Genomic DNA, 13,815 nt, shown 5'->3' on the forward strand with positions numbered 1-13,815 from the left:
TACGTAAGATCTTCCGGTGGATCCCCACCGAGACCAGGAAGACGGTCACCCAGGCTCTCGTCACCAGCCGACTGGACTACGGCAACTCCCTCTACGCCGGAACCACTGCCAAACTCCAGAAGAGACTCCAGCGGACCCAGAACGCCTCAGCAAGACTCATCCTCGACATCCCCCGACACAGCCACATTTCCGGACACCTGAGAGACCTGCACTGGCTCCCGGTCAACAAGAGAATCACCTTCCGTCTCTTCACCCACGCACACAAAGCCTTACACAACCAAGGCCCAAGATACCTCAACGGACGCCTCAACTTCTACACTCCCACACGCCAGCTTCGATCGACCGGCCACGCCCTCGCCGCCGTCCCCCGCATCCGAAGAGCCACCACAGGAGGAAGGTCCTTCTCCTACCTGGCCGCCAAGACTTGGAACTCCCTCCCGACACACCTCCGCCTGACCCAAGACCACCTCGCCTTCAGGAAGCAGCTCAAGACCTGGCTGTTCGAGCAGTAGCGGACCCCCCCTCCCCAAGCGCCTTGAGACCCTCCAGGTGAGTAGTGCGCTATATAAATGCCTTGATTGATTGATTGATTGAGTGGGGCTGTGGTTGCCCTCAGTGCGTCTATCTACCTTCTCACAGCCTATCAGTCTTACAACAGTAAATGGTCGCTAGTAGCTGTGGTGAACCCTAACACTAGTTTGCAACCATTAACCGTGTTCACACGTATTGTGAACATGATCAACTGTGCAGAAACTATCCTCATAATGTTCTCAAAATATTTAAAACCTTCAAAAAACAATGAACATCGGGGCATGTTTACAAGCCCCTATCGCCACCACAATGTCACTTTTAACCCATTCTGTGCTGCCGTCGGCCATTGGCCGACGCGCCCACCCCCCCCCCGTTTTGCGGAAGTGAAGTAGTGTGGCTCACTGGTTAGAGGCGGCAGACCCGAGAGCAGAGGACGGCCCGGGACCAGAGTTCGATTCCCGGCGCGGCAGGTTTCTGGACCAGGGTCAGCGGACTCGATAATTCTCTCGCCTCGGTGCCCACTCTGATCAGCGATCACACTCGGCAACTCTGGGCATTAGCTTGCCTCATCTTCACTAACGGCCCCACCAGACCGCCGGGGATGCCTGGTCTCACCCTGGAGATACCCATTAAGGGACCATCTCTCAGGGAAGCCAGGAAGGGTTTCGCAGCGGTCGAAGCGCCTTGGGACCCTCCGGGTAAGTAGTGCGCTATATAAATGCATATACATTTACATTTACATTACATTTACAAGTGCTGCACTTCCGCAAAATTGCGGCCACCGTTAAGGCGTTAAAGAAGTTGTGGTGGGGATAGGGGCTTCGCCTTATTTACAAGGCAGTGTTGAGCCACTTAACCTGGCTTAACGCCGCCTTGTAAATAAGGTACTCTTTCACACTATACTTAGCGTGAAAAGGGTGGGCAATGGGTGTTACTGTGGGTGTTCCACCGCAACGCCATTGAGCTTGACGCTGCCTCTGATTTACAAAATCAAGACTAAGGAACACTTGGTTTTACCCTGGCGAAACGAGGAGAAATATTTAATTTCTCCTCATTTTTGCTGTTTCCATGGGTGCTGCGTTGTGCAGCACACATGGAAACAGCAAAACGCATTGATTGTTTATGTGCAGGAAGGTGTCCCTTCCTGCCCATAAACAATCATTAAAAAAATGACGTTTTGCAACTTCTATGTGTGCTGCATTAAGCAGCACACAAAGAAGTTTGGAATCGCCATTTCAGATTGTTTATGTGCAGGAAGGGACACCTTCCTGCACATACACATCCACCACAGAAGGGACACCTTCCTGCACATACACAACCACTCACCGCAACGCAGGCACCCGTGCACTATGGTGCAAGTGTGCCTGCATTGGTGCTAGGCTGCTCAATTTAGCGCCAGCGCAGGGGGAAACACGGCTGTACCATATTTGTGAAAATATGGTGCAGCCCTGCGTTTCTAAAGCGTCGAAGAGTGTTGTTAGCCTTTTTGGCTTAACGACACACTTCAACACATTCCTTCTAAAGGTGCCCCATTCTTTTGCCCCAAGTCTTGTCTCTGGACATAATTTACACATAAAGGCAAGTCCGTATCTACGCTAGGTTCATCTATGAACTCCAGAAACTACAAATATACTATCACCTGCTAGAGTTTATGCAGAGGGTATCGAGGGGTGTGTGTTCGATACCTCCATGGCACTACAGGTTGGGAAGACCAAAGAAGGGTCTTCCAATCTTAGGGCACACCGAAGAGTAGCTTAAAGGGTTCTAATGGATTCGGTGCTGCTCAAACTTATTCAAACAGTGCAACTGCAGGGAGACTTTAGGGCAAACACAAAAAACAGCAGAGATGCACAACTTCTGGGGTGACTCTGGACTCTCACCCCTACAAGTACCAATACAGGGAAGATGAACTGTTCTCTGTTGCGGACAGCGGTAGGAGGTGGACTGCTGTTAGTGAAGAAAGGAAAGACAGTGCCTGTAGGTTAATATCTTCACGGGGCGGGGGAGCGAATATAGCAAGCCCCCAGGTGGACTGCTGCAGTTGTTGCTTAAGGGACAGAAGCATAACACAAACTGGCTAAAGATGATCTTGAAACAAACACTTCAAATTGGTATAGTGAAGACCGCAACTTCTACTGGACTGGCCCGTCTACAACCGTGCAACTGTTCTACATGAAACTGAACCAACTTAAGACCTTTTAGTGGATTTCCTAAACTTACTTGGCTGAAATATGCATTTGTGCTCTTCAGTCTTCTCCAGTCTTCTTGGCCAACATTATGAATTTCAACTCAGAGATTGAGCTGCTTTCCTGGTATCAGGTTGCCATTCATGCCACCCCTTGCTCTTCAGTGGGTACACTGGGATCATGCCAGACTAAATGGTTTTGCAAGATGACAATGAACAGGAATCCTTAATCCTGCAAGTCTTAAAATCGCTTAGGGAAATCGATTGGGTAAACATTTGTTCCTCGTCTTACGGCAATTAGACCACAATAAATCAGACCGGAGACCTCCCTACTGGCCTCCAGTAGACACCAGAGTCAAATTCAAAATGCTTTGTATTATCCATAATTTGTGCTATCCATAAGACCAACTGGAACAAAGACACTGCATTCCAGTGTGACCCACTATGACATCAATGCAGGATCAGGATCCAGGAACCAGATTCTTCTGAGTTCCTTGAAGCAACTGAAACGTGGCAGCAATTCCCCAAGAGTGCAAAGTCCTAAACTTTGGAAAGGCATGAATCCACATCACAGAACTGGACCAAACTACCTCCGATTCAGAAAACTCGGAAGATGCACCATCCAAGAGATACTTTTCGGATATCTTTCAACTGGGCCCACGATCGAAAATTGTCAGAATAGGGTTCTCTTGCTTGACTTGCACTGGCGCAGAACGTTCGAAGCAGTTATGGTGATAATAGTCAGGCAGCTAAGTAAATAAGAGCTTCAACCCATTTGGAGCTATCATTTAGTGCTAAAATGAGTGCAACTTGAATTTGCTCTCAATTTAGTACTGCCTCAAATTAGGAGTTGAAAACAAACTGCACTTCTCCAGTGCTTACATGGGTACTCGCTACTGGTGAGTTCTTACCTGGTAGTAAGTGCTCATGAAAAACGTACAAGAAAGACAATAACATCAGGAAAACGGGCACAATTATGGCTTCCACTTGTTAAATTAATTGGTGACCATGTATGAGTTACTGTTCCATGGCTACTATGCCTTCTTACATGAGAAGTTTGAATATTCTTATTGAACACTGAGAGTGCAGCTCCTAAGGGAATGATGGAAGAGGAAGGGGGGGGGGAGACAAAAATGTTGTCTTGTTGCCCTCACACACCCGAGAGGTGTCATGCTTCATCATTGGGCCTTGCTCCTCGTCGGGCCGGCGCTGCAATGCTCGACGGGCTCACCGTTTCCGGGGAACTTTGTCAGAGATCTTTTTTTTTAGAGAAGCCGTTAGGTGCGTGCGGGTGTGGGGGCAGTGGTGGTTAATGTGCACGTGTAAGGTGATTTAAAATAGGTCAGGGTCAGTCCTAATAGCAAAAATATTTTAATGGTAAAGGTATATCCTGCCTAACTAAAAATGACTGGACGCCCTATGGGAATGGGATGCTCCTAACAGGCCGTCTCTAAAGTGAGGTCGACATGTTTCGTGCCTAGTTGTTCCAGGGGAATCGGTTGGCACTTCACCAGGACAATGTGAAATCAAGTGCACAAATGGAAAAATGAAAATCGGGCGAACAGGCACCAAGACTTTTGGAAGTAGCCTGTTGTGGGGCCCTAGTAGTCCCATTTCTGGGTGAAGATGACACCTGTGGAGCAGGAACTACGGCCCGACGGGGTTGACAAGGAGCACGTTGTTGCTCCACTCTGGAGGGTGGCGGCAACTGGCCAGTATGCCTACCCTTGTTCCGTTTCATTTTTGAATATTAGCCAGGACTGACATATCTGACCTCCTTATCTTCCGAGCTTCTGAGATGTGATCATCCCTGCAGTATGTAAGTGGAGTTGGCAAGTCTACACTATTTAAAGTGTATCATTTTGTAAACATGCTACATGGGGGGGCTGAACCGCTGGCAAAGTTTGGTCTGTGCCACACATCTGCCAAACTCTAAATAACCCTCTTGGCTTGGAGTGATAAGGATACAGTGGAGGCGAAGAAGATTTGTGTGTATGGTTTTTGGAGAGGATGCATGTAGTCATGTAGTAATGTAGCAACCAGTACCTTGAGCCATTCCATCACAGAGGTTGTCTCTGTTGCTGTTCTGGAGAAAAAATCCATGCTTAAGGTCTGCTCCATGTGTACCTAGCCACTGCATACTGTTGTGAAAATATATCACATAAGGAGAATGGAATTCATAGGGGCAGTTCATCACCTGAATTTCTCCATGCAGGGGCTGCGACAGGCAGTCGAGTGACTGGTGGTTAGAGAGCGAGCAGCCATTAGTGACACACATATTATTTGTCTGCACAAGTCACAGCAGAAAGGACATGAAGCTTTAATTTCCTATTCCTTCAAGGAAATATCAGCACTAGGGGTGGTCAGAATCTCCACGAAACGGTAAACAATCTCTGCGAACACGCAGAAATTCCGCGAACACACGGAATTGCTTGTTCGCGATGCCTTCTTCCTGTCCGCAATTGCTGTTTGCGTGCTCAGGGGGAAATATCTTGCGAACACGCATTTTGAGAATGCAAACAAGCAAAACATTTTTGCGAAGTTGGGGAATACAAAATTTTGGGCAATTTCGCGATCTCCGCAGAACGCAAAATTACCCAAATTCCTTAAATTCCGCGAGCGGTATGGAATTTACCGCCCAGGCTTAATCTGCACTCTAATTGGCATTATTTCCTCATTCCTTAATTTCAGGTGTTACCTTCTAGTAGGAGGAAAGGCTAGCCCCTATGCAGTACCATAGCACTACTGCTGCCTGCCATCTTGCACCATATGCCCGGGCTTCATACTCTGCTTCATTCATCAGTATTATGAAAGTGTCCCAGGGGTGCAACGGACGTGTGCGCCTGCTGTGCGTGCCCCTGGTGCACTTTGGTATTACAGAAATGGCTGCTGATGCTTGTGTGGCCCCTCCTGGAATACCGATAGCGCTGACGCACATATAATACCAGGGCTAACACCAGCAGGGCCGGACTGGGAACAGAAACCAGCCCTGGCAAACTGCTCAGGTGGTCCCCCCCTGGGGTGAAGGGAAGTGCAGCTGTGTAGTTTGCATGGGCCGGTTTCGGCGATTTTGTTACAGGGGGCCGATATTGTCAACCGGCGGTAACGAAAACTGCCCCCAGGGGCCCAAAACCAGGGAAATGTCCGGTGACCACTATGGCTAGTCCGGCCCTGAATGCCAGAGGATGATCCCTCATTTGCATGGAGGCGGACCCCCTTGCCTCTGCACCCACGCCATATTATATACCCAGGCGCAGAGGCAAAGAACCTGTCAGAAGATGCACTGAAAAATAAAATATGTGCTTTTGCAAGAGCAGCTTACTGGGTGTGAAACATAATAAAAGTGTGAGCCTCACATAGAGCCAGTGCAGCCTCTTGGGATGGAGGAGCCAAAGAGTATGAGGCAAGACTTTCCCCCTTCCCTTCACCTTGAGAAGCTCAAAGACCGTCATCGACTATGATGGGAGTCAGGTTTAGAATGAGAGGGTCCTGGAGCATGCTGAGGACAGGGGAGCTCAGGAAATAGTAGAACTCACTTCTAACAAGGCATGTTCCACATAAGTCCAGGAGGGCTGGAGACAGGTGTGTGTTTTTATGGGATCAACTTGAGCTCAATTAACGTACAATGAGTTTTTATGGAAATAATAGCTACAGGCACATGCATCAATGTTGGCTTTTGCGATTTCTTAATTGCGATTTTTAAGAAATCGCAATGAAGAAATCGCAAAAGCCTATGCATGTAGAAATTGCTTAAAAAATAGCGATTTCAAAACATTCCTTAATTGTGACTCGCAAATTGCGAGTCGCAAATAAGGAATACCTCCTCATTCATTCCTATGGGCCTAGAAGGCCATAGGAATGAATAGGAAGACATTCTCAATTTGCGATTCTCAATTAGAGAATCACAAATTGAGAATGCAATTTCAAGGGTGCCAGGGTGTCAAAAGGACACCCTGTTGCACTCCTGAAATCTGCATATGAGTACATCTTGCAAACACGCATGCCCCAAGGACATGTGTGTGTGTGTAAAATGGAACTTTGAAAAATTGACTTTAGTGCATTTTTCAAAGATTTTGCAAATTACCATGAAGTTCAATTTCATGGTAATTTGCGCCCCCTTGTAGCAAAATTGCTACTTCACTTTGGTTCTTGCATTGCATTTAAGGCATTCCAAAATGCAATTCCTTAAATGCAATCACAATTTGAGAACTCGCAATTAATTGCAAATTCTCAAATTGCGAGGGCCTTGACCCTTGATGCATCGCAAAAGCTAATTTTGCGATCACAAACGGCCAATTTTTGCGAATCGCACCGTTTGCGATCGCAAAAGGCTTTGATGCATGTGCCAGTTATCCACTAGCCTGAAATTATGACATAGATCCGGCCCTTCTGGCATTTGTTGGACACCCCCATCGTACATTATTTAACCACTCCAGGTTTGAAGACATGGGTAGTGGGGTAGAACAGTGAGGTGTGAGAGATCGTCATCCATACTTAACATGTGAACTCATCATAACTTCATGCCTAAGACCTTTTTGGAAATTGACAGAAAACTTGTGCAAACATTTTCATTGCTGGTAAAGGTGGTCACAGATACAAGTTCAGTTCAATCAAGATGCAAATGATTCTCTGACTGTTCCCTAATGATCGCAACAATTTGCTTCCGAGATGAGTGCACACTTTGCTTCTCCCAGCTTTGTCTGCATTGCACACATCCCACAACCAAGGTGACCATACACCCTTGTCAATGAGGCGAAACATGCTTTAGTTTGATGAGATTTTATTTGATGCAAACGATCACAAGTTTACATCCCATGGATGATCATTAAGTATTCTTGCAATTGCTGAAAACAACCTCCAAGCTGTCAATCATGACTGATCCATTTGAGGAAGGCAATAGCCATGGAAAAAGGTAGCAGAAGGAGGGCACGCGGTCAAGAGGGCATGCTTGGCTCTTTCCGGCAAGGCTGATGGCTTCTTCGTTTATTTGTGCTTCTTGCAGTTTGGATTTGTCTCTGTTGACTTATTCGCACTAGACTGGAAAGGAACCATAAACAGACATTAGGGGAAGAGCGGTAAAAATAAATGCATTTATTTCATTCACTTTGTTGGATGTAGGTTGCTTGGTTGATCATCAAGTGCTTGACGTTTGTCAGGCAGCCCTCAAAGAACTTCAGTGGAATCCAAGAGAAAGTTTTGTAAAGAGCTGGACCTCTGTTAGCAGTAGAGTTATTTTATTTTTTATTTTTATTTTTTTTACAGAGTTTTATATAGCTCGAACTTGACCCAAATTGGGTATCAGAGCGCTTTACATAGCACCAGTTGCATTGCATGAGGACACATTCATTTTTGTTAGGCACGGGGAGATTAAGTGATTTGCCCAGAATCACAGGATGTTCACCGTCATTGCCGAGATTCGAACCCAGTTCCCCAGATTCGAGGTCAACCTCCCTAGCCGTTAGCCGTAGGTTCGTTACACCATTGACCGAGATATCGAGAGACGTGTTACCTACAGCAAGGCAACATATACTATACATACAGACCTGCATCATCAGGTATAGATGATGGGCAGAACCATGTGCTTTGAACTAAAAAACCCGGGCTGAAGTGCCCCAGGGTGCAACGGGCATTTGCGTCCGCTTTTCACACCCCCCGGGGCACTTTGGAATTACAGATGGGGCCGCAGGTGCTTATGCAACTCTTTCTATAATATACATAGCGCTGGCGCACATAAAGGGCCACTGCTATCTTAAGAGGACATTCCCTCATTTGCATGGGGGCGTGCCGCATACAAATGAGGGAATCCCTTTAACTCGGCATCCATTTAGTATTACAGATGCGGGCACAGAGGCAAAGAAGCTCTTAGGAGATAAAATGACAGTTCGCCAGCTGATAGCAGCCCCCCGCCGAGGGAAAGGGGGTCCCACTAAGTGCACCTGCGTGCATGCAAGGGGATTGCTAATCCCCCTTCAAAGTGCAGGCAGGTTGCACTGTCAAAATATGGAGCAGCTTCAAAGCAGCCGCCCGATTTTTCCCATAAACGCACCCTACCCCAGGGCAGTATGAGTTTGTGGCTGCCCTGTTGGTTGTGCATTTATCATAGTACGGTGCATTTTCCTTTATTGCCCCAGGCGCACCTTTTAAAAGGTTCCCCCATCGCAATGAAGGAACATCTGCGCGGTGTATAACACGGCCCCAGTAGTGGACAATGAAAAAGTAGACGGAGTAACAAATCATAACTGTACACTACACAAGAACTAAATAATCCACAGTGGGCAAGGGAAACCCACACAGAGAACACTGTCTTTAGGTGACAATTCTGAACTGTACACATAGAACTAAGTCATCTAGAGTGGCCAACGAAGAACTACATACAGAGTGACAAATCAGATTAATACCCATAGAACCAAATCATCTACAGTTGCTGAGAAAGAACTACATACAGAGCGTCAAATCAGCACCAGACGCATAGAACTAAATCATCTACAGGGGTCGACGAAGAACTACATACAGAGCAATAAATCAGAACTATATACTTAAAACTAAATCATCTACAGTGGGCAGCAAAGAACTGTATCAAGAGCTAGAAATCAGGACCATACACCTAGAACTAAATCATCTACAGTGGCCAAGGAAGAACTACATCCAGAGCGACGAATCAGAACCATATACTTAGAACTAAATCATCTACAGTGGCCAAGGAAGAACTACATCCAGAGCGACAAATAAGAACCATATACTTAGAACTAAATCATCTACAGTGGCCAACGAAGAACTACATCCAGAGTGACAAATCAGAACCATACACAGAGAACTGCATCAAGAGCTAGGAATAAGGACCATACACCTAGAACTAAATCATCTACAGTGGGTAGCAAAGAACTGCATCAAGAGCTAGAAATCAGGACCATACACCTAGAACTAAATCATCTACAGTTGCCAAGGAAGAACTACATCCAGAGCGACAAATAAGAACCATACATTTAAAACTAAATCATCTGCAGTGGCCGATGAAGAACTACATCCAGAGCGACAAATCAGAACCATATACTTAGAACTAAATCATCTACAGTGGCCAAGGAAGAACTACATCAAGAGTGACAAATAAGAACCATATACTTAGAACTAAATCATCTACAGTGGCCAAGGAAGAACTACATCCAGAGAGACAAATCAGAACCATATACTTAGAACTAAATCATCTACAGTGGCCAAGGAAGAACTACATCCAGAGCGACAAATCAGAACCATATACTTAGAACTAAATCATCTACAGTGGCCAAGGAAGAACTACATCCAGAGCGACAAATAAGAACCATACATTTAAAACTAAATCATCTGCAGTGGCCGATGAAGAACTACATCCAGAGCGACAAATCAGAACCATATACTTAGAACTAAATCATCTACAGTGGCCAAGGAAGAACTACATCAAGAGTGACAAATAAGAACCATATACTTAGAACTAAATCATCTACAGTGGCCAAGGAAGAACTACATCCAGAGAGACAAATCAGAACCATATACTTAGAACTAAATCATCTACAGTGGCCAAGGAAGAACTACATCCAGAGCGACAAATCAGAACCATATACTTAGAACTAAATCATCTACAGTGGCCAAGGAAGAACTACATCCAGAGAGACAAATCAGAACCATATACTTAGAACTAAATCATCTACAGTGGCCAAGGAAGAACTACATCCAGAGCGACAAATCAGAACCATATACTTAGAACTAAATCATCTACAGTGGCCAAGGAAGAACTACATCCAGAGCGACAAATAAGAACCATACATTTAAAACTAAATCATCTGCAGTGGCCGATGAAGAACTACATCCAGAGCGACAAATCAGAACCATATACTTAGAACTAAATCATCTACAGTGGCCAAGGAAGAACTACATCCAGAGCGACAAATAAGAACCATATACTTAGAACTAAATCATCTACAGTGGCCAACGAAGAACTACATCCAGAGTGACAAATCAGAACCATACACAGAGAACTGCATCAAGAGCTAGGAATAAGGACCATACACCTAGAACTAAATCATCTACAGTGGGTAGCAAAGAACTGCATCAAGAGCTAGAAATCAGGACCATACACCTAGAACTAAATCATCTACAGTTGCCAAGGAAGAACTACATCCAGAGCGACAAATAAGAACCATACATTTAAAACTAAATCATCTGCAGTGGCCGATGAAGAACTACATCCAGAGCGACAAATCAGAACCATATACTTAGAACTAAATCATCTACAGTGGCCAAGGAAGAACTACATCAAGAGTGACAAATAAGAACCATACATTTAAAACTAAATCATCTGCAGTGGCCGATGAAGAACTACATCCAGAGAGACAAATCAGAACCATATACTTAGAACTAAATCATCTACAGTGGCCAAGGAAGAACTACATCCAGAGCGACAAATCAGAACCATATACTTAGAACTAAATCATCTACAGTGGCCAAGGAAGAACTACATCCAGAGCGACAAATAAGAACCATACATTTAAAACTAAATCATCTGCAGTGGCCGATGAAGAACTACATCCAGAGCGACAAATCAGAACCATATACTTAGAACTAAATCATCTACAGTGGCCAAGGAAGAACTACATCCAGAGCGACAAATAAGAACCATATACTTAGAACTAAATCATCTACAGTGGCCAACGAAGAACTACATCCAGAGTGACAAATCAGAACCATACACAGAGAACTGCATCAAGAGCTAGGAATAAGGACCATACACCTAGAACTAAATCATCTACAGTGGGTAGCAAAGAACTGCATCAAGAGCTAGAAATCAGGACCATACACCTAGAACTAAATCATCTACAGTTGCCAAGGAAGAACTACATCCAGAGCGACAAATAAGAACCATACATTTAAAACTAAATCATCTGCAGTGGCCGATGAAGAACTACATCCAGAGAGACAAATAAGAACCATACATTTAAAACTAAATCATCTGCAGTGGCCGATGAAGAACTACATCAAGAGCGACAAATAAGAACCATATACTTAGAACTAAATCATCTACAGTGGCCAAGGAAGAACTACATCCAGAGAGACAAATCAGAACCATATACTTAGAACTAAATCATCTACAGTGGCCAAGGAAGAACTACATCCAGAGCGACAAATCAGAACCATATACTTAGAACTAAATCATCTACAGTTGCCAAGGAAGAACTACATCCAGAGCGACAAATCAGAACCATATACTTAGAACTAAATCATCTGCAGTGGCCGATGAAGAACTACATCCAGAGCGACAAATAAGAACCATACATTTAAAACTAAATCATCTGCAGTGGCCGATGAAGAACTACATCAAGAGCGACAAATAAGAACCATATACTTAGAACTAAATCATCTACAGTGGCCAAGGAAGAACTACATCCAGAGAGACAAATCAGAACCATATACTTAGAACTAAATCATCTACAGTGGCCAAGGAAGAACTACATCCAGAGCGACAAATCAGAACCATATACTTAGAACTAAATCATCTACAGTGGCCAAGGAAGAACTACATCCAGAGAGACAAATAAGAACCATACATTTAAAACTAAATCATCTGCAGTGGCCGATGAAGAACTACATCAAGAGCGACAAATAAGAACCATATACTTAGAACTAAATCATCTACAGTGGCCAAGGAAGAACTACATCCAGAGAGACAAATCAGAACCATATACTTAGAACTAAATCATCTACAGTGGCCAAGGAAGAACTACATCCAGAGCGACAAATCAGAACCATATACTTAGAACTAAATCATCTACAGTGGCCAAGGAAGAACTACATCCAGAGCGACAAATAAGAACCATACATTTAAAACTAAATCATCTGCAGTGGCCGATGAAGAACTACATCCAGAGCGACAAATCAGAACCATATACTTAGAACTAAATCATCTACAGTGGCCAAGGAAGAACTACATCCAGAGCGACAAATAAGAACCATACATTTAAAACTAAATCATCTGCAGTGGCCGATGAAGAACTACATCCAGAGCGACAAATCAGAACCATATACTTAGAACTAAATCATCTACAGTGGCCAAGGAAGAACTACATCCAGAGCGACAAATAAGAACCATACATTTAAAACTAAATCATCTGCAGTGGCCGATGAAGAACTACATCAAGAGCGACAAATAAGAACCATATACTTAGAACTAAATCATCTACAGTGGCCAAGGAAGAACTACATCCAGAGAGACAAATCAGAACCATATACTTAGAACTAAATCATCTACAGTGGCCAAGGAAGAACTACATCCAGAGCGACAAATCAGAACCATATACTTAGAACTAAATCATCTACAGTGGCCAAGGAAGAACTACATCCAGAGCGACAAATAAGAACCATACATTTAAAACTAAATCATCTGCAGTGGCCGATGAAGAACTACATCCAGAGCGACAAATCAGAACCATATACTTAGAACTAAATCATCTACAGTGGCCAAGGAAGAACTACATCCAGAGCGACAAATAAGAACCATACATTTAAAACTAAATCATCTGCAGTGGCCGATGAAGAACTACATCCAGAGCGACAAATCAGAACCATATACTTAGAACTAAATCATCTACAGTGGCCAAGGAAGAACTACATCCAGAGCGACAAATAAGAACCATACATTTAAAACTAAATCATCTGCAGTGGCCGATGAAGAACTACATCCAGAGCGAGAAATCAGCGCCATACACAGAGAAAAAAATCATCTACAGTGTTCATGAAAGACATACAAACAGAGCGACAAATAGGTGCCTTAAGCATAAAACTAAATCATCTCTACTGGACAATGAAGAACTACATAGAAAGCCATGTCTTTAGGAGACAATACAGAACAGTACCATCAAAGAATTCATGAGCTGTGGAAAAAGAACTAATCCGAAAACCTGATCTTTAGGTGACAAAGAACCATACACATAGAACTAAATAATCTATAGAGGACAACGAAGAACTACGCCGAAAGTCGCATCTTTACGTGGCAATAAGAAACAATACACATAGAACTAAATCACCTATGGAGAACAATCAAGACCTACACAAAGAGAGACATAATTAGGTGG

At 44.2% G+C, this 13,815-nt stretch overlaps 1 protein-coding gene across 4 annotated transcripts in view; it reads right to left on the reverse strand.

Annotated features, from left to right (window-relative positions):
- Window positions 1-7,479: 7,479 nt before the first annotated feature.
- The window catches only part of LOC147706548 (ovostatin-like), a 256,365-nt gene continuing 250,029 nt past the window's right edge, over window positions 7,480-13,815 (reverse strand). For all 4 annotated transcript variants that reach the window (XM_086933013.1, XM_086933011.1, XM_086933012.1 and 1 more), the window contains one exon: window positions 7,480-7,753. In XM_086933013.1, the coding sequence (XP_086789139.1) occupies window positions 7,749-7,753 (5 nt within the window). In that variant the 3' untranslated portion in view covers window positions 7,480-7,748. The remainder of the gene's footprint in view (window positions 7,754-13,815) is intronic.

The sequence above is a fragment of the Lissotriton vulgaris genome, chromosome 7 (genome assembly GCF_964263255.1).
Source record: "Lissotriton vulgaris chromosome 7, aLisVul1.2, whole genome shotgun sequence".
Taxonomy (NCBI): Eukaryota; Metazoa; Chordata; class Amphibia; order Caudata; family Salamandridae; genus Lissotriton; species Lissotriton vulgaris.